Genomic DNA, 23,441 nt, shown 5'->3' on the forward strand with positions numbered 1-23,441 from the left:
AATTACCGTAAAGCCATCCACTCAATTGAAAAAACTTGTAATACTTTTCTACATCATCCAACGCTCCCTTTCATTGTAACCACAGGGTGATTTATTGGACAAAGTGTCAATGTAACTGGTGACATAGTTTGGATGCAACGCGCGTACTAGTAAGCGGAAGTATGATGCGATTATCGATTCGCTTATGACAGAAAACGCGTTGAATGGACAGGATTGTAAGAGGGGCGCGGGGCGGGGCTAGCATGCCAATATGTGTAGTGATGTGTGCTAAGTATTTAAATCGTGTGAAAATTAAATATTTTCTTATTGTATGTCAATATCCGCTGTTTTTATAGCGAATGTCTAATAACTCAATCGATATATAAAACTAAGTAGCTTAATTAAAATTAAACAAATATGGGTTACTTGATAAAATTTCAATAAATGCATAAAATCTGTTTTTTGTGAATTATACCTATTAGAAATTGTGTACCACGGAATTCAAGCAAATCTCGACTAAATAAACTAAACAACGTTACTTTCATAGCATCAGGAAGTAATATTTTGTATTAGGTAGCTATATTATGAATCAAAATTTTTCCATAAATGCTACTAGAATAATGAGAATGAATCATGCAAAGCTCTGTAAACATGTCGATAGTCGATGTCAAGTCGATACTCGATAGAATCGTCCACGGCACGTGCCTATTTCGAACAAGTTCGCGTCAGTGCGCCGCTGGCAGCGGGCTGCGCCGTTCGTGTTTCCGCAGCCCGCATTAATGTTATCGTGTGTTGTGCAAATGATTTTGTTTTTATGGCGCTGATATTACTTCAAGTGTTGTTGCTGGGAGTGCTCGCGGCTGCTGTCGACGGTGCGTTGTGTTTTGTTGTTATTGCGTATAGCACGTGGTGCCGCCCGGTCGAGGCAGCGAGTGTTTACGGCGCCGCACGCATGCGCCCCGCTTGTTTGCGTCTTCAGGTCAAATACCGGCTTGGCCAAAAGCCTCTACCTGCTCTCTATATCTATATTCTGCTCTAAACACCCAAGTAAGTCTAGTTGTAAGGGCAGCTGGCGCTCATCATCGTCCGAGGGGTCATCAAGAGTCTAACAGGATTCTGTTTGGAAAGCTAACATTAAATAAACAAATATTCTATTAGTTGAGTTTATTATTTATATGTAAGTAGGTATTTAAATTAAAATGTAAAGCAATCAAAACATGAATTAGGGTGTCCTTGAATCGCCGCGGCACACGGCGGTTACTCGTTCGTTGTGTCTTGAGAATACTATAAATATATACATATATAGTTACGTCGTATAGGACATATGTTTTTCCGTCTATAGAGCTGGATATGGAAAAAAACTTGAATAAAAACGTTCCCAGACTATTACACAATTCGTAACGGCAAGGCTCTTTGAATTTTTACTTGAATTCTTGTTTCTAATCGCCTGAACTAATTGTTAATTTACCAAGGAATTTATCTTTGCAGCATAAATGTACGTTCAAGAAGTTATTACCTATTGATGTTCAACTAACATAGCACTAGTTCTGTGCGCTATGTAGAGTTCAAGGTTATAATTCACGTAATGGGATTAGTATCTTATTCTCATAGGTTAGGTCAAAGCTGAAACCCACATGTGTTGCCTCCGCAATTAGAGAATATATTTATTTATTACTAGCAATGCTCTGCGGTTTCACTCGCTTAGAAACCGATTGCGTGTTAGTGGAATCTGTCAACTAAGTCGGACTATTTATGTTAGATATATTTATGTTATTATAGAAGTTTTTACTAAATTTTCTTAGTTTTTAATTACTTTCATTGAGATTATAAGATACTTACAATCATAATCTAGTCAATATACAGGTTTACTTTTCAGCCAATATATTTTAAATTCGCAACATCATTTACGTAGAATGTCCGACATTACTTAGTAAATTTAAAAATACTGTAACAAAAATGCAAAATTCAAAACTTTAATATTAGACAAAACGTTTATTTGTAGAACTGCTCTATACCGAACATTTGACGTAGTTTTGTAGTTTTTCGTAGTGTGACAACAAAATATTTTTTTTGTTTTGTAGTTCTGACTCGGGCTAACATATAATTGCCCATGGGTAAAAAATACTACTTTTTGTAATCTTCGTTAAATGTAAAATCGTTTTTCGTCAATGGTTTCCGCAGCGCACGCGATGACAGATTTTTTATTTATAATATTGCATTTTTATTAGGGATCCATATTTTAAAAATGTAGCCTATGTAAAGATACAGCGTTCTCATGGTTAAAGATTTTTTTTGAAATTAGTCCAGTAGTTTTTGTGTGAAAACATTTCAATTATACATAAAAAAAACAAATGTTTAATATGTATTAGTAAAGATGTAATATGTAATATAATATTCACTATAAACGACTTGCGAAGTAATGAAACTACACTAGCTCTTATAAACTATATAAAGTATTCATCGAGAGGTTTTACAATTTCAATAAATTTGACAATCTTCTTTAACTATTTAGGCAATATACTTTTGTTCTCTTACAATAAATCGCTTATGAGATTTGCCCATATATTATAAGTTATACATACATAAAATCTAAATGCCTGTATATTATACTGGCAATACTGTATAAAATACCGTACTTCTGACACAAATGAAATCATTGTAATTGTAAATTTGACTTTGGAAAAAAAATTGGCAGCAAATTCATATAGTATCTCTATTTCACTTAATCATTTATACCACAATGATACAGTAATATGATCCATCATAAATCATTTGTATTGTGATTAAAAGGGAAATGGGCCGCCATCCCCTATGGTCCCAATTTTGATGTTTTAGGCATCCCGCCAACGAATCTCATTCAAATGGTAGTCATGTAACGTTGCCAAAGACAATTCGCTTACTCGTTACAATCATAAATAATATATTTTGTGTCATATGTGTCACGTTTTGATTTCAGGCTTGTCTATTTATAACACCAGCCTAACATATTAAGGTTTTGTCTATAAATACATAATTTACAGAAAAAAGCGTACCAATTATTATAAGGCAACGCATTTGATAGCCTTCTCATTTGAGATAATGGGCGGCGGTATTACTGAAAATCAGATGAGCGTCCTGTTACATTAAAAAAACTACGTCTAGAGAGCGTTCATGGGCGGCGCTATAAACTTAAAGTTTGCCCCGATCTATATAAAAAAAAAAAAATCTACGTTTGCGATTACGTATTCGGCACGGATTCGCCTAAAAAGCCTGTGTAAAAGTCACTTCACAAAACTGTATGATATTAAATAACATTAAAACAGATTATTAATTAAGACAATTAAGCCTAGATTCCAAGATATCATTCACCAGTGTTTTAACATTCGTGAATAAACCCGTAAACTTAATAAATTGGTTGAGTCAGTGCAAATCCATTAGGTTCACTTCAAAAGATTCACAACTGACAAAAACATACGCAAAAAGCTTTAAATGTATTTTCCTCATCCATTATTTATTAATATACACAAACATTTACAGCAGTGTTGGCCTAGTGGCTTTAACGTGCGACTCTGATCTCTGAGGTCGTAGGTTCGATCCCCGGCTGTGTGCCAATAGACTTTCTATAAGCGCATTTAACATTTGCTCGAATGTCGAAGGAAAACATCGTGACCCAAATCCAAAAAGTTTTCGCGCCACTGTTTTTCTTATATATATACAAATAAATATTATGTTACTAACTTGTTATCAGTATCTATGATATATTGAATGAATAGATTTATATTATATCTTTAATTTAAGATTACTTAATTACTCTAATATACTTAAGTCATAAACATAGTAAATTGGCGAGATTTTGACATTCTGTTTCGCAATGGCTCTGGGCGAAGTGGAACTAAACACGGAAGTAAACAATTGTCACAAGTCAAGTTTGTTTTCGTATAGTATTCAAAGTTTCGTTTCTGTGTACTAATTTTTATATGATTACAATCAAGTATTAATAAATTTCTTAAACTAGAAAAGAAAATCAAAACAAATTTAAATAGTTTGGTCCCTGTACTTATTAGTTGAAATGTAAATAAATAATATTTTATTTATATATTAAAATAAATAAATAATTTATTTGCAAGAAAGTTAAGAACGATTAATTATAAAAGCCGCGCAAATTTCAAACACTAACGAATGAATAATATACATACTCTACGAATGCCATTCTTAATTATATTGTATTTTTCACATTACATTTGAAATATTATATTTCTTTGTTAAATCGTGTTCATTATAAACTTGAATATTCTCGAGATTGTTGAAATAATTGCCTATTTACATGTACAAAACATTGAATTTCCTCGGTCAGTTATTTAATTTAAACAATTAAGTAGACAGTTAATGAAGACGTATCATATATATCATACGGGACAAAGAATTAATTTTTTCCTACTTGTTTTTCGTTTTTAACTTTTGGTAGTTTATCGTCTCATTAAAAATATTGAATAATAATTTTACCTTTGTTTTAATTACTAAGTAGTTAGTGTTACTAGACTATACTGTTACCACATCCCGGCAAGGGCCATTGTTATTGGAGTTTGTTTTGGTATGTTTTATGGATGTATATGTACTGTAGCGAGTACTATATTATCCTTAACTTCAAATCAGACAGCATTGGAAGAGCCGCATCTGCATGAAATAGGAAATACAATATGTAAATATAAAATGTTTGGACAAACAATTTAACACGTGTTTTGTAGCGGAAATGGGGTGTAATTTAAAAATTACGTTATTTACGCGAGTTAATACTAAAGAATTCACATTTGATTGATTACCAATCTTTAAATAATAAATTTTTAATCTTATATCGAAATTGAATCTTTCTAAAAGAGAATTTACACCTGATATTATTGAAACACGAAAAATCCAAATTGTGCCATTTTTTTAATCTAAATATGCTTAAGTTGAAATGTCCTATAGGATATTACCGGTACAAAACCGTTTTATATTGAAACCAGTTCTAAGCCCTGAATTGTAGGGATCTAGAGAGAGGCGCGCGGGGAAGTACAAGGTCAGGGGCCCAAGCTGTCCAAATTCATTGCTTGCTCGATTCTCTTATATAAAGTTCATATTCGTGAACGGCACGGTCCAACGATTCGTGATTTGCACGAAAATTTAAACTTTATTACGTATTGCATAGAGATCAATGTTGTACAAGACAAGTTGTCGCGTCTAAGATATTAGAAACGATCTTCTGTTTACATTTGCGTTACGATTTGTAGCTGTTTTGTATCGGTTTACTAATTCTTATTTTACAATAGCCCAACATTTTAATAGACACATGCTTCACGACTGTCATCCGTGAGGTCGTAGGTTCGATGTCCTGTGCATCAATTGACTTTCGTTATGTACGCATTTAAAATTCGCTCAAAGGAAAACATTCTTAATAGATTCGACGGCGTGTGTCAGGCACAGGAGGCTGCCTTGCCTGTTAGTTGGGCGACTACAGATACATAAATCTGAGGGCCAGGCCTAAAAATAAGGTGGTAGTGACACTGATTTAATTTATTACTTATACTATAGCTTTTGGCTTTATTGCACTATTGATTTTTAGTAATTTGTTGGTACTCTGTAGGTGGAAAACATAAACAAGCCAGGGCTAATCTATATATTATGTATATTAATCACTAAGTAATACTAAAAAAAGATTGTGGGTTACAGAAACAAACAGTGAATATTGATAATTTAGACTGCATAGATAAACAGACATTTTTAATTGTCCGTGGAGCGAACTGCAAAAGGTCCTTCAAGAAAAGAGCGTACTAATTCTTAAAATGCCGGCAACGCACTCGCGAGCCCTCTGGCATTGAGTGTCCATGGGCGGCGGTATCACATCGGTATAACATCAGGTGAGCCTCCTGCCCGCTTACCCCCTGTTCTATAAAAAAACTATAAAAATTAGTTTTTTTTAATGTTTTAATCTATTACTGTTTAATTGTGTTGTTTTTTTGTGTATGTATTGTGCTGTAGATACGTATTACCGCATTGGAGTCAGTAATGGTAGCTTATTTTGATAATTCATATTTTTTAAATTAAGAACAGCTGTAATTATTGGTCATTGAATAGTTAACAGTTGCCAGCTAAGGTGCATAATATAACCAATTTGCTAGCTGTTTTGTGTTTGAAATATCGTCCTTCTTTAGTTGAAAAGAGAGTTCATGGTTCATGGAATGAGAAAACTGCAGGTTTTACATTTTGCGTCATGATTATAAGAAGTAAGTCGAGAGATAACGATAAGAAGTGGACTTCTATTGTGGAAAAATTACACAACAAACAAATTACAGAATACGCGCTCTTGCAATAGGGAGGCATTAAAAGAAAGTAAAGAGCCATTACGTAATAGCTGATTGGTCATTAATTTATATTTTATTGTTGTAAGAGTCGGAGTCTGGTCTGTGGGAATCAGTCCTACATAATAAAATTGAAGAAATACTATCCAAATTATTATAGATCCAATGCTTATGCTTCCTCGAGGAAGAGAGAGACAGTGTAAGGTAAGACAAATGTTAGTTGATATAAGTACGAATCATGAACATAGTAGCAGTCGGCTATTAAACTTAATAAAAAAGTCCGCAATCACAAATAATTTAATAGACGACTATGAGTATGGCTTAAACAGTTTAAACAAATAAAAACACTAGGTAAGTTGTTGAACGCATATCAACCAACAATTGTTCAAATTTATCCTCTAATTCAGTAAGATTTAGGATCAAAATAGCCCAATTGAACGATTGTAATGAAATCCTTGGTTCCGACTTGTCTGCCTTGCTATTTTCGCATAAAAACCAGCAAACGCATGTGTGCGTAATTCACTATTTGTATGTGTGCTTGACGTGTTTTTTTAGATGTCATTGGCTCGTAGTATATTCGATGTTTTAAAATATTTTATCTTCCCACTTATAAATAGTCGTTATTAAAAATAATCTATAGCTTATATGTATTAAATTAATCCTAACATAGACAGTACGAAGTACGAAGCTAGACAGAGAAAGGTACGTAGCAGATACTGGAGATTTTTATTATAAAATGTTTGGATGTTTGCAACGATAAAACATTCTTACGATTACAATGCAAATCATCTCCGAGGTATAGATTTATACTATACATTCATCCCTATAAAAAATAATGGATAAAATAAAAATTAAGAAACTAAGGTGGCGGTTACAATAAAAATTAATAAAAAGTGGATATGGGCAACATTTAAAAAGAAATAAAAAAAGTGGAGCAATGAGAAAATACATTTAGAAGGTGGATAAACTAAGGAAACAGATGATGCATGGCAGGAGTGGGTCAGTGCAGGAATGGCGGGATTTGGTGGAGGGAATCAAACACAGGTACCTAAACACAGGACACAGATACCTAAATGACATAGAAATGTATATGTGTTTTGAGTGTAAAAGTATCTGAAACGTAAGGCTATTATTATTATACTTATATTATACATACATAGGGAGTTTATTAGAAATCCAACAATCAAAATTTTGTTATTGTCTAAAATTCTAAAAACGTTTAACTTAAAGATCGTTGTCTGTTTTCTAGATTAAACGAACCGATAAATACGACGAATAGAGATTTGTTTGAATTAGTGAGTAGGTTTTAATTGTTCCAAGAATGCCGTTACGATGATACAATCTTCTAATTACAATGAAGTCATCTAGGTATGTTTTGCTTTCGGAATCTAGGCTACAACTCTGTTTATTGTTTGCCAGAGGCGAAAAATAACGTATTTTTCTAGAGTTAACAATGTTACCATATTTAAAACATACATACGTAATAGTTATTTTGTATGAGTGTAAAAATATATGTTTAAAAACTACAAAAACAAAAAAACAAACCAGTGGCGCTACAATCTTTTTAGGTCTCAGATTTCTGTATCGGTTTTATGATTTGTCAATCTTAGGCAAGTAGGTGATCGTCGAGTTTTTGGGTCTAAAGCAAACCAGGATTGCTAACGATGATTTCCTTCAACGTTCGAAGGAATGTTAATGCGCATATAGAAAATTCATTGGTCGGGGATCGAACCTACGAACGGATGAGACTCGCGCGCTGAAGCCACTAGGCCTACGCTACTATACAAAGAACTACACAATCACCAAATATAAAACACTATAATAATAGTACGAAAAACGTAAGCTCGTAATAGATTTTAAATTTTAAAAATAATTAATTCTAGTGTTATAATTTCGTGTAGAAATTTTAGGGCCGAAACAAGGAGGCTTTGTTGGACCCTCCGAAAAGGGATTACATTGATACCGACTAACTTGTAGCGACTTTACCTTTGATAATAATAATAATACCCGTTTATTGCCAATATTTAAATCCTAAATTTATGTCTTCAAAATTTACCTTATCTTACAGGTGCTATCTTATTTCTATAATGTACTTATAAATTTAAAAAAAATACAATCGTGCGTTACATTTAGTAAGTAAGACGTATCGATAGTTATTTTGTATGTTAAAATTTAAATTCAAATTCCTCTTGACGAGTTCTTTGCTGTGTTAACACTTTATTTACATTTACATATTAAATTAGTTTTTAGATAAGAATGAAATGTGAATTAATTAAATTGTGGCAACTTTGATAAAGATCGACTGACGATAAGAGTATTTATTGGACATTTAAATATACGGTATATTTTAACAATACTTGAAAACTAGCATTTTTGTTATTTACAGTTGTATTTCGCATCATACATAACGCTATATCTACAAGCTATCTTTTTAAAAATATATGAGAATGTTGGTATATATATTGTAATATATGTAATTATATTACAAAAAAGTTAACGTTACAATAAATTGCTTATTCTTAATTAAAGCTTTTTAAAAATCCAGCAAAACAGCAGATTGAATAGAAATATATATATACACAGCGTTATAATCGCGAAGAATTGAATGAGATGTATTAATGAAATATTTTCCTAATAATATAATCGCGCTCACTAGTACCGACCTTAGAGAGTAAGATCACCATTCCTGACCTTCCACAAACCCTTTCCTCGCCATCGGACAGGAAGAACGAGGGGATGTTTCTTTTCTTTTCTTTTCTTGTCTCAAAGGTTTTTCAGTTATCGTCGTAGGGGATCAGTATCTACGGTTCACCTGCAGAGAAAATTGTTAGATTTGTATCTAGATATATTATATGAACTAAGATAGTATCTAAAATAAATTATAATATGTTTGGGTTACTTTAAATTATTGAATGGCTATTATTGTTAATATTTAAGGGAGAAAAATAAATAAATAATTATTATTATTAATTATTATTTATATGAAGAAGACTGAACATTAAACATATACATAATCTGAGGCCAAGATCTAAAAAGGTTGTAGCGCCACTGATATCGTGTTTATTTGAATATCTTAGGCTTCTATTTTTAATTCATTTTAGATAGCGATATATAATAAAATATGACATTAATTGAATTGAATTTACAAAATATGAATGTGCTGTAAACGCAAAAAAGTTTAAATTTCGTCAAGCTAAATGTCAAAATATTTCAAATATAGTTATCGGTTTTAGGAGTTGCACAGACAAACAAACAAGTTTATATCTGTCAAGGACTTGCTTCCTCGATCTATCGACGACTAGGGATGGAGATTATCGAGGTCTTATAGGAAGCCTTACAGAATATCGAAAGATGTTAATAGGTAATATATATAGTATATATATGTATTTTTAGTGTATACTGGCTTGATGTATCAGACATATTTTATGAATAAATTGAATTATATCTTTTAATAGAAAGTACAAAAACGGCTATTATAGTGGTATTTTTGCTGCTGTAAACATAGTAAAATAACAATAAACAAAAATACATAGTATTATTTATAAACTACAGGTAATATGACTAAACATTTCTTTCATTTTATAACTAAGTACGACTTTGTGTAATTATATCTCTTCAAGTTACTTTATCTACTGCTGAAATGAAGGAAATTTTCTACCCGCACATGTAAATAAGATTTTTATTACTGTTTAATAAATAAATAATGAAATTAGCAGTGTTATATCGATAGTCGTCTAATCCCTAGGCAGATGGGATCAAACCCGTGGAGCTGGTTAGGCAAGTATTTGAATGGTCGGAATCCTGTGGGAACAGTGCTAAAGGCACCTTCATAAAATCTAGTTTACTCCCCAATATATTTTAAGATAAATTTAATCACGAAATTTTGTAATTAATAGATTTTTTTGGTATTTTCAATTAGGGCCTACTGTAAAATTCAGATTCAATATTACACAAAGAGCTTAACTGGATTCTACGTTTTAAATTATCTTATAATTAAATATTAAAACCTGCTGTATATGTTAGTATTATGTAAGTTCTTTTATGTATTGAAAATCATTGGTTTTGTGTGAATACGACTAACCAGGTTCCAGAAGATAAACTACTCCTTATATATAGAAATTGTATTCGTTTTTACAACAAACTTCCAAGCGAAATTGGAGATAAATAAATTTGACGATTATTTAGATGATCCTAATCCTATTTACTCCAGTTCAAATAATTTGTATGACTCAAAACTTGGCGATTAAAAAGAGCGACGGAGAGTTTCTTGCCAGTTTTTCTTGCCGGCTCTAATCTAAACTTGCGAACTGGTAGTAAATGTAAATTTAGAATCAATTTAACATTTTTTCTATTGACATTCATAAGTGTACTTGGTTACCTATATTAATAGTAGTTACGTTTGAGTTTGAATGCGTATCATAGCACTAATAAATTAGAAACATATCGTCACTAAATGAAATTGTTACAAACGGAAGTAAACCAGGATTTATCACCTTTAAACCGATGGTAACTAGGCACCTAGCGGTCAGACGGGCCCCACTTCGTCATAGAATTGATAATTCGCAGACCGGTTAAGTAACATTGGGTTTATAAGAAAGTTATAATACAAGATAGGGGTATTGTAAGTTTCATAGTAGTGACGTTGATCTGGTCAAGGTAAGCTAAGAGCAGGAGGGGAGGAGCGGGAGAAAGTCCCATACTGGTACAAAGAATGCGTAAAAAGTAAAGTTACACAAATTTGGTAACACAAAGCGAAATAATCAGACAACTAAATGGACATACTTAACTTTACTTGTATGGACACATTGGCTCCGTCTCTAAAAGCAAAGTAGAGTAAAGACTCTTCGGCCGTGGGGTTCAAGTACCGGTGACCCAATAGCTGGTGCTTTCCTCGCTCAACGATTAAGAATCGCAATACAGCGACGAAAAAAAAGCTGCCAGTGTTAAAGGTACACTGCCACAGGGTCCAAACTTTTTAAAATTGTTTTAATTTTCTATTTAAATTTTTAATTATTATTACTGCTATGCTAGTTAATATTGTACATAAATATATATCATAGATGTTAATGTTTATAGCGGTATTAAAACTATGTTTTGTTTTACTAAAAGTTGTCAATCATAAGGGGATTAAACACAACTACTACTTACTAAGGAAATGCCTTGCCTAATGTCTTTTGATAAATGTAGTCCTTGAAATAAGGTCACAATGATAAAACCTGTATGTCTCACCTTTAGTTTCATTTTGCAGACAGCATTTTAGTCTAGTCTGTGAAACCACAATGAGAACGAGACAAAGCAGACAATACAGATTTAAATACTTTAAATAAATTACCGCCTCGAAATTAGGTTTGATTCTGATCACTGATTATTTCCGCGCGACGGTTCCATTCAAACTGTGCTATTTATTTTCTATCGACGTATTTTCTATTAACGTCTTTCTTTTTTCTGAAAAACAATATTTTACTATAATTTAATTAACACAAACATAGTATTAATAATATTCTTTATGTATAAACAGAAAACTAAAACCAATTTTAGAGATGTGGACCTAATGGTATATGAAACACTTGAAAAAAAATAAGAATTTGTTTATTAAATACGTAAAAGTTTTAATATATATCAATGTATTTCAATAAAGAGTTGAATGTCTGTAGTTTTCCACGAATACAATAATTTATTTCAAAACAATCCATTATCAATATAGGTACATGTAAAAACCAAAATATGCGTACATCTGTCTATTAATCTTTGAGCTACGTCACGATCTTTAATGAAGATTTTTTATTTGTTACGCACTATAGCTGACCTTGGGCGGAGGCTAGACGAATTTAGACGTTACAAATAAGAGAACAGCGACGTAAATGTTAGTGAACCACTAATGAGGCACTTTCGGGAGGGACGTACACCTGTCTCCTTTTAAATGCGTGCCTTTCGGCGTTACGACTCCAATGCCGAGCGAATAAAAACAACTTAAACGTACGTATTATATACGTTTGTATAGCCTTTTACAACTTGCTCGATTATAATAAACGTAGAAGTTTTAGGGTTTCGGTCTGTATGGATTTGTTCAATGTTTTAAATTCTTTGCAGGAACGAGCTACAGTTTCAGAGTTTATTAACAATTCTATTTTTGAACATTTCAAAAAACTAGGGATACCAATTTAATAAAGTTATTTAGTAAAATTTTATAAAACAATTAACTTGAGAAATATCCGCGTTACAGGAAGATTACTGAATTAATATTGTTTACTAATGAAAAGCATTTTTTTAGTAAACAATATATATACAATAAATAATTATACTGTGTGTTTAATATTCTTAACCTACATAGTAATAATAATAATAATTAGTAATTGATAAATAGACAGAAAAAATTTCCTGTGGGCTCAAATATTTTAATATAAACACGAATTTGTAACTTCTATAAATTACTAATATAATACTTATAAGGTTTTTTTGTTATCAGGACCGTAGTGGTACATACGTAGTTTGACTGTTTAATACTTAAGTATTAATAACAAAGTTTTGCCAACATCTGTCCCAAGTGTAAGTATCATTACATGTAATGGGACACGCTTAGAACATCGTGTTACACTTGCAAAACAGCTAAAATGATGCCGGTACAATATTACAGAAATATATGTGGCGATAATCTGGCAGACAATCTAAAAGTAAAACAGTCTCCTGTGCCTGACACAAGCCGTCGACTTTTCGGGGTTTTTAACGGTTTCCTGACGATGTTTTCATTCAACGTTCGAGGAAATGTTACATGATCATAGAAAGTCAATTGGTGCACAGCCGGGCATCGGATCTACGACCAGAGGGATGACAGTCGCATGCTGAAGCCACTACTCCAACAATTTCAGTAAATATTTTTTGAATAGAAACGGTTTTCATTTCTGGTACGTTTAAAAATATTTTGCGATATTTCGTAAACAAATTCGTGTAAGATTTATAAATATAGACAGATCTAAAAATAAATTAGGAACAGTCGTAAAACTGGGGCCTCAATGTGCGAGTAGTACGCTTCGCGCATGCGTCATGGCTACGTCACTTTCTTACCAATATTTGTTTCACACGAAATTATATACTACGAAAACTTTTAATAATTGATTGATATTTAAATTGTACATAAGTTAACTCACTGATTGTAAATAAAAATGATATCTTCGGTTTGTATCGTTTATTAGGCTCTATCAAGGACTTTCCAGTGGTTCCTGTCCTATCCTTTTTTACCTGGGAAACTATAAGCGCCTGCTCCTGGACGAATACAGAAATGATGCTGGGGATCAAGGTAAAGTGGGGATAAAGGTAAAATGCAATGGCCCCATACCCACTGTCCGCTATAGGACGAAGTTGGGTGACAGCGAGTTTTCCAGCGATTGACGCTAGCAACTCTCCTACATGTTGATTTCAAATAAAACCTCTCAACACAAAATTGTATAATATTATATAAACATTAAAATATTTAGATTGCCGATAGGAACTACGTCCAGTTATTCAACTGCGGTCAACTCAAATTGTCATATCTACTGAATAGCCTCTGGATACCAGGATGTTACGATTTTGGTCCACTTGTCTTGTGAACCATTTTCGTAAATTCATATTTTTCACTATTCTATTTATGTCCCTTCCATCTTACAAGAATGCTGATTAAGAACGTACTAGCTGAACGTAGACTAGATTAATCTCACTATTGGAAAATCAAATAATTGCGATGCCTTCATCATCATAATGAGCCTCCTTTCGTTCCATTTCTGGACGTAGGCCTCCTCCATCTACCTCCAGTACGCCGTGCACTAACATCTTTGCATCCACTGGGAGCGAACAAACCAACTTTTGACGATGTCGTCAGTCCATGTAGTCGGTAAGCGTCCATGTGATCTCCGTTCAAGGACCATACCGCCACTGAGTTGTAGTCCCATAATCCGATAGAATTCAATGGTCAATAATTATCTATTCTTGTATTATTCGGTATATATAACTAGATTAAAATTTAAATGTCTTCTTTGCAAAATCGATTTAATATAATTGGCGATCAAGAATGAAATCTCTGTAAAGATATAAAGTTTTCCAAGACATCAGCCTTAATTGTGAATGGGGTGAAGTTCTGTAACAACGTTCGAATCGCTGTTATAACCTAACTTCGTTCGAGAAAAATATAGCGATTACACCAACAAAGTTTGTTCTACTAATTTTTGTATCGTTTAATTTCAAATGACATTTTATCAAAGATTAATTGTTTAGTGAATCAATTTTGTTTTTTTTTACACTCACATTGCCAGAGGGATCGCAAGTGCGTTGCCGGATTTTTCGTTAATTTTAAAAATTTGTACGCTCTTTTATTGTGGGACCCTAAGTCAAATTGTTTGGGAAAAATTTAGTGGTTTGAATTTAAATTTAAAGTGTGTGAATTTAAATTTAATATATTAAAAAAAATCCTCTTTCTATGGCAAACCACTCAGGTGTTATAATACTTAAAGAAAGATACAAAATTAATCTAAACATTCCTCAATTAAACACTGTTTTAAATCAAATGTATTATTTGTAAAGTAAGTGGCAGTACTAAAACTTCCATACATTCTGTAAACGTTGTGTACAAACAATAAAACAGCAAGTAGTATTGCCTATGATTTCCATTAGAAAACAAAGGAAAACCTTGACTTTGCTCTAACCTAGGCTAGGGTTCGTTTTAATATAATTTTCTAGGGTTCAAGGGCGCGGAATGATTGATTTGCTCTAGGGGAGTGTTCACGGTAGGGTTAACTTTATAATATATACATATATTAACATGTTGTTATGGTCTGTGACATTGAAAATAGTGTAATGGAACTTTGCATTTCTTAACTTTATAGCAGACTAATACAAAGTAGAAATATGATTTGAGCAATTTGAGATCTGTACTGGTATCATATCCTCATGATAAGCACCGGATTTCAATTCATCCCACAGTCAATCAATCAATCAATCAAATCATTTATTACAATTAGATCACCTAAAATGGCGCTTTTGAACGACAAATAAAATATAAAATTCTAGTTGCTCTTTCCAAAAGGTAGGTGTGGAGAATAATGGGGAAGAAACCTCAAACTTAAAATTTGATCTTAAATATTTTAATACATTAGTTAAATAGATATATGAGAAGACAATGTACTCCTAGAATAAAACCACTATACAGGTCTATTATTGTGTTCTTAGTATACATGTTTTTCACATATTTCAGTCACACAGATATCTGTATAGTCAAAACTGTTTACGACGACATCGTCTAGATATATTGACCAAAATCAAACCCTTTTGAATTCTATTGTTTTAGGTTCTTAATAACAACGTCATCAGCTGTCATGACTATTAGTTTTTACGACCGAATATGAGGAGTCCCGTCGATGTCGTTATAACAGATAAGAAGAAAACATTGGCTAATAGCCCTGAAGTCCGCCTAGTGTCGAAAGGCGTTCGCATCATAAAAAAAACAATCTAACAATCTATTAGAGCTAGACGAACCAAGAATAATAGAAGCGTAGTCGTCAATTTCCTGTGAAACCCGCATAATATCCTGTCTAGCCTCAAGTGCCGACCGCACTACTCACCGGAAATAGGTCTAGAATCTTAGATTACGGAACTAGTGTATATTTAAATTTTATTTTGATAACTTCCGGCTCAATTTTTATTAATTAATGAGATTTATTCTGCGTTATCTTTTTGTTTTGTTTTAATTTAATCCTAATTCTACCCATTTGTGGACAAGGTGGAAAAGTTGTATCCTTACAAGTATAAAACGAACTGCTTGGTGATTAAAAAGGGAGAGAAGAGATTTCAGCTAGTTTTTCGTGTTTGTCCTTGAACTGAAACTGAAATAGAAATCTGTACACTGCCATAAGGGAGGCGCTGGTCAGAAACCGGTGGAAACAGATAGTTCGCTTCTGATGGTTCCCATTTAATGTAGTGATGCCCTTGAAGTTATGTGCTATAACTAATATAAATGTTATTTTAAAGACATTTTTAGAAGTTCATAAGAACTAAAATTTACTACATGAAGAAGTGATATTTGATCAGATGGTTTCACAAAGAGGTGGCACAGCAAAAAGTGGTTCAAAAAGCGGTCCTAAAATCTGTGCAATTTTTCATATGTAAATATATGATATGCTATCGTTAAAACCATGTTAGACCGACTGAATTCAAGGAATCACTAACAAAACGTTTCGTAGTAGCGTTATCAAATTCTGTATGTATGTATGTATATGTCGCAGCCAACTAGCTTAATTAGCCGTTCAATTAACAGCCTAGCCGTTTAACTAACGGCCTAAAAGATATTCAGCTGTAGCGTATGTTACGTTTAATAAACCAGCCGGCCATGCTTAGGCCATTCGTACGATAGAGTCATTATTTGGCAGAAATGAAAAAGATCTAACGTAACATGTGACATAAAAAATATTTCTTTTAAAAATAAATTGTTTATTATTATTGTCACTACACTTTTGCACTGTACTTGTTGTTTTTCATCAAACTATGAAAAACACCATCAAAGTAGTGGTTGGCATATGCCATATTGACAGTTTGAAAAGTTTCGTTTTGAGTATGAGAGTGGCTGGTGGAAGTAAATTTATATTAACAGTTAACAGGCTAGGCAAGTAATGAAACATCATCAATCCAAGTCATTTGCCTAGCTGTTAAATCAAATGGCTGAATATCTTTCAGGCCGTTAGTTAAAGGGCGGCGTTCAGTTAAAAGGCTAGGCTGTTAATTTCAAGGCTAAGCTAGTTGGCTGCGACATATATAAGTATTATTTCATGGAAAATTTATAGGTATTAAATCTATTGCGATGGCCGGACACAAGCCACCCTATTTTCTAAGTAATGAAGTCGTAAAACCTTCGCCAGCGGGCATTCCCCGAAAATTGCATCAAAGACATTCAATGTTTTATCGAAAATTGCCTTTTTAAATTTTGTTAGGTTTCAAAGACGATGTTTTTTATTATATGTATGTATTATATAAATATTTGGAACTTAAAAATGTTTTACAAGGGGACAGTATTTCATGTCAAACCTGACCACTCACTGACAAACAAAAAACTAAGAGTATGTCTAAATAAAATATAAAAAACTATAGGAAATAAATTGATTATCAGTGTTTACAGTACTTTCACATTATGTACTATGATAAGTATTTACCAGCAATATATTTCTTTAGGCAGTTTTAGCCACGCTATCCACCACTATATGGAACCAGCTGCCCATTGAAGTTTTCCGAACCAATAATACTTAGGGTCCTTCAAGAAAAGAGCAAATCAATTGTTATAAGGCTGGCGCGCTTGCGAGCCTTCTGCCAGTGTGAGTGTCCATGGGCGGCGGTATCACTTTGCCTTATTTTGCAAAAAAAACTGCTATTTTTATGATTAAAATACAGTTTGAGAAAGAAGTTTATGTTAGAATATATCGTATTTAATACAATGCTAATGACACTAATTAAATAAAACATCAAAACAAATAAAAAACCTTTATAGAAATTTATAATTACATATGTGTATTTATAATTATATATAAAATTTATTGCGACATGCGAGCTGTAATTAATAATTACCAGTAGGTTACAAAAAAATCTTAACTTTAATATTGTTTACTTAGGGACTATGTTAAAGTAAATAAGTAACTCACACTTAAAATGACTTAATTTCAAATTAACAACACGTTTCTTAAGAAAGAGCCTTTTCGCCAAATGATTTATGTGCACCTGACAATGGAAATCTATTCACATACTCAGATCGCCTATAAACTTGAAATCCTCTCATGGCGCCGACACGACACAATGAATTTTAATGACGCCGACCCCATTTACTGGCCCACCTCGCGAATAAATATGTAGCTGCGTAATTACGGCTTCACGTGCTTAAATTAAAGAAAAAAAGTAGCCCTTTACAAACGCCTAGTTAATAATAGTTCGTCGGGCGGAACAAACTTAGCCATAAATTCATCCGAGGTAATTTGTCTATGATTAGTGGATTACAACAGCCAGTTATTAGTTTGCGATTCGCTCGCTGAATACTAAATCCACGAGCGTTAAAATATACCTACCCATCGGTTAGTGTTCGGTTTTCCCGCGCGGCGCCATCTTGCGTGCTCTGTCAAAGGGTCGTTGACCCGAGCGAGGTTGCACTTCGCAAAATAACACCCGCTCCATTCATAAAACCTTATTTAAATGAATCGTCATACTTATTCTTTTTGTTTACGGCCGCTAGTTGAGATGAAAATGAGGAAAAAAATTTGCTTAATTGAGTTTTTGTTCGATGTTATTGCGTTGTAATTGTATAGGATTTTTATAATACTTGGTATTGTTTGTGTTTTTGAAATGACTACTATTTATGGAAACGTTTTTTGGCAGAGTGGAAGGAATGTAACTTACTAGGCAACTACGCTACGATAATATACTAAACTACTTACGTAAAAACAATTTACTTTCTTCGCCTAAAGTGTTAAGAGAATCTCATGTATACGCTCACAAAAATTACACAATGTACAGACCACCCAAGACAGTAGTATTTTGCTTAACTCGTTAAACCACAGACTATAAAAGAGTGTATTTATAACTGTAAAAAAAAGTTTGAATATTTCGGATGAAATAACATCTGAGACTAGCCACTTCTTGGTTAAAGAACCTTCGGTAATGATCACAGCAAATTCCAATGGAAACAAGCATATCTGTATAATTAATAATAGTAATAAATCAACGGGAATTTCCTATATTAAATATATAAGACGACGTTTTGAGTCTTCTTCAGCATTCGTCAGCGAGAGACTGTACCTAGTTAAAAAAATCATGTAATTATTTTATTTATTATAAATTAACATTAGTATATAGGTAACTTAATGTACACCTATGAACGCTAGAAATTATGCTTCTAAATGTACATTTACTGCCAGTTCTCACATCAAGGGCGAAGATAAACTACCAATACGCCCAGGAATGAACTATTATATCATGCGTCTCACATGTCAGTATAGTACTCGTATTTGTAAAACTCGAAAACCATAGACTATATAAAAAAAATCTATTATCTATTGGGTAAGGCAATACTACTCCTTTATATATACACTATTAAAAGAAGAAAAAACCATTCATTAAGTGGAAAAATGCAAAATATGATTCCAACAAATTTGCATATAAACAAGACTAATTATTTTACAATCTGATGTTAGTAATTGCTTGATTGTAATTTGGCCGCTATTGAGATTCAAACGCTATAAAAAGTTAATTTAGGCAGAGGGTGCATACTGTTGATTAATAACTACCTTTACGGACGCCTAATTTGAGGCTTTTATAGTTTACCAGCGTGAGTCACAAAGTTAACGCTTCGTTCAACTCGCCGGAATCGAAGGTTTAAAACATTTAAAAAATAATCAGGCAGGCTGACAGGTGGCAACACAGTCTCCACGACTCATTTGATATTTTATGAAATAAGTTTTATTGCGATTCGGAAACGGCATATCTTACAACGTTGGTTTGCTGTCTGTGCCCCACTGTAGGAGTTTTATTTATTAATAGCTACTCAAAGTTTAACTAAAGCTATGCAAATCTGAAGACAAGTAGTTTCCTATAAAGATAGAGTTTTATTTTAAAATTTACGTGTAATATATTATTTTTTTTATTTTTTATTACGAGCTTCTTGATGCCTTGCGTGGAGATGTGGGGTCTCTGCATCTTCTACCGCAGATAGTTTTCACTTTGAGGTTTCATTGTACGTACGATGTACAGCTGAGTTTCATTAGACGTCAAAGCAGAATACAAAATTCCACCCCCATCACCAAGACGTCCGACGGTCCACTACTATGGAACCAGCTGCCCACTTAGTATTTCCCAACCACTTTGACAAGAGCTTACCAATTCTTAAAAGTCCAGCACCGAAATAACGAGCTTTCTGGCAATGTGACCTTCTTGCCCGCTGGTTATATATGTATATTTTTTGTGTTTGTCCAGGTTTTGAATGATACCTGTTATCATAATTAAGGATCGATTTCTCTACATCTGTATTTTAAAAAAATTTACTATTACTATCATCGATATGTGACTCGATGTATGTACCCAGTAGCCAATAAGTTATTTTAGAGTATCATATATTCTAAATGTATTAATTTACCATTTAAAACTTAAATGTAAATAACTCTAAATAAATATATATTGGCTATAATTTACCAACAATAAGATACTGGTAACACAGTAAACAATCATTCCCCAAGTGTACAATCACGCGAACAGTTGAATATCGAATTTCTGTGAAAGCTCTGAAACTGATACTAAGCATATTGCTCCAGTTAGAACCAGTTTATACAGATTATGTATTCATTATTGCTTAGGTATCTACTACGCATTACTAGGTATTGATTTCAATGAGACGTTATATATGAAGTAGTAGGAAAGTTTCTACTGGACTGCACTATGGTATTATGGGTGTTGAATCTACAAATAGACGAAATAAATAAATAAATCTATATTTGCAAAGAAAGCGTTGAGCATGAGAATAAAAAAGACAGCACAATCAGTCATAACAGGCACGCAAATGTCATATTAATTATCATGCTGTCATAATAAGAACAGTTAATTATAATTGTTGTCAAAACTTATGGTCTAAATACTCTCCCACGCTATAGAGGCACCTTGCTTGTAAACATTTAATCACCTTCCCCTTGAGAGCTTTACACGGCAGTGATCTGTAACTTCTGGGAAGGTTATTAAATAGTTTGATAGCTATGGCGTAAAAATTTTTTGAATACAACGTGGTGCAACACGAAGGCATCGCCATTGCATACTTTATAGATAAAGGGAAGTTTATTTCAATGTTTTACTTAGTTTTAATGCTTGCTTACTTAGTAGGAACTGCCTTAACCTCTTCTCAAGAGATTAGAGTACAAACTTTCAGACCAGTAATCTTTGGGTACTAGTCCAACTTGAAGACATGCCTACATCACCATACTCCTAGAAAACTTGCTAAGATGTTATGGGATCTCCAATTCGCCACATCTCACTTAAATTAGATGTGGTTGTGGACAAAGGTCTGTCCTGTATAAAAAAGATTTCTACGCAAGCCGCGATTTGGTTAAGCTCGTCTAGGTACGGCCAAAAGCTTCACTAACAGTATCGTGCAAAACCTGAATACCAGTTTCCTAGTTGCTATGCAGCCTGTAATTATCTAAGTTGTTTTAACCATTAGATTGTAGACCTTACACTTACAAGATAAGGGTCCTTATCTATTCACTATCTAGTACTTTCACCAGTCTAGATTTCTAGACATATTTAATTTAATATTGCGTTATCGAGCTAGGTTCGCCTTTTAATAGAATCTTGAAATCCGTACGTGAGACTGCGGGCGTTAGAAATTATTCATCGCAATGTTAATCAAAAATAGAAATATTTAACTTATTATCATATCAGTTTCTATCCAAAACTATAGATAAATATACATTTTAAAATACAGACAGTAGTTGTCTTCAATATTGCCAGTTTATACTCTATGGAATGAAGACATAGGCTATGGTTTCCTTTGTACCATAGACTAGTAGTATTCTTATACTACAGGAGATCTGTTTCTGACTGCAGACGGTTTTTATGTGAAGGGGTCATATGCTTGACTGACGGGCTTGTAATACCGTTTATTTAAATTTTAATTGCAGTATTTTGGAGTTTATTTTACCAAATTTTGGTAAACAATTTTCCCGGTTTTAATGTCGAATGGTCCGTAATAATTCCTGGTAGTTTTGCTCGAACGAATTGCCGTTTGAACTCATTGGATTCTCTATCTTTATTTTAATTCGCAACGCTTGAATAGGCGCCATATTAGATCATTAAGTGATCCGTGTCGGTAACGTTGTGGAATTTTGTATGGAAAAGACAAAGGGCAATGATTTCCTATCTTATATGTATATCGAGGTACCTTAATTGTCCTTATATATGCCCTCAATACGTTGAGATCGCGTTCTTTTCTTTTTGTACATTAACAACACATTTTTTTAAACCATGGGTACGAAAGAGATAATGTCTATGAATTAAAGTGTGAAATCATTCTCTCATTCGTAAACAAGTTAGGTGGTGTTTTGGGTACTGGACCGGAATATGAGAAATTGCTTTGATACGAGCAAGGTTAACGTTTCATTTTTGATATATTAATTTCCCAATATCGCTGACTCTTGTGGTAACCTTATTTTGTATACATATTTTGTACAAATATTAAGAAACTTCCTAAATTCATAGGCAAGTGGAAGTCCGTCGCCGCCGCCACTACGCTCTTGTTGCAGTGAGTGACGCAGTTCACTGTGCTAATGCAGAAATCTTCCTGTTGCGATCTAAAGCCTCTTAATATTTCGGGTAAATACTGGGTAGTTGTCGTCAGTTGTCACTCTGAAGTATTATTAGTAGCTATTGAATATTCAGGATTATTCGAACAAATATAAACTATCCTTACAAAATTGTTAAATATGTTATTTTAAATTTGAAGTAATATCAATTCGAAATACGCGTGTACTAATACAAAATGTATATTGGTATAGTATTCATATTATGTCTATATGTTATAACGACATCAATACCTTTATAATTTCGAAGCGTTTATGCGAAAAAACCGCATTACAATAAATTTTCGTTCGACCCTTAGTGCATTCACCCTAGAATAGGCTTTGCATAGCCGTTGCGCCCGCGCAGGTATTTCCGGAGTGCGGGGCGCGGGGCGCGGGCGGTGCCGTGGGAGCCCGGCTTAGGAATGTCGATGGCAGTACCACCGCCGGCATGCGGCTAACGGCTTAGATGATTGAACGAAATGTGGAATTCGCAACCGTTGCTTGTGGTTTTGGAGCTTTGTGGCACTTTGCGTTAGCCGAATTAAATGTTATATTAACAATATAAAGAAACATTATCTATATTTCTGCATATTCGGTAGATCCGAGAGTAGGTCGCGTATTTATATCCCCGTGATAGTCTATGCTATTAAAAAAAATCACAAAATATTCAAATTTGACCCTGTTTTGACCCCAGTTGAAACCCCAGAAATGAAAGTTAGCCTTAGCCTTAAATGAAAAGCCTAAAGGCGCATGAGTGCCTGTAATGAGTGTGCAGTACTATACGCATTTTTTAATTATTTATATTATCATTAGCACGTATACAATT

The 23,441-nt window shown here is 33.3% G+C and overlaps 1 protein-coding gene across 5 annotated transcripts in view; it reads left to right on the forward strand.

Annotated features, from left to right (window-relative positions):
- The first annotated feature begins 718 nt into the window (after nucleotides 1-718).
- The window catches only part of LOC110992059 (protogenin), a 74,373-nt gene continuing 51,650 nt past the window's right edge, over nucleotides 719-23,441 (forward strand). For all 5 annotated transcript variants that reach the window (XR_002600148.2, XM_022257723.2, XM_022257724.2 and 2 more), the window contains exon 1: nucleotides 719-851. Coding sequence is in view for 4 of the 5 variants with exons in the window: in XM_022257723.2 (XP_022113415.2) it covers nucleotides 794-851 (58 nt within the window). In the remaining variant the exon portion in view is untranslated. The remainder of the gene's footprint in view (nucleotides 852-23,441) is intronic.

The sequence above is a fragment of the Pieris rapae genome, chromosome 8 (assembly GCF_905147795.1).
Source record: "Pieris rapae chromosome 8, ilPieRapa1.1, whole genome shotgun sequence".
Taxonomy (NCBI): Eukaryota; Metazoa; Arthropoda; class Insecta; order Lepidoptera; family Pieridae; genus Pieris; species Pieris rapae.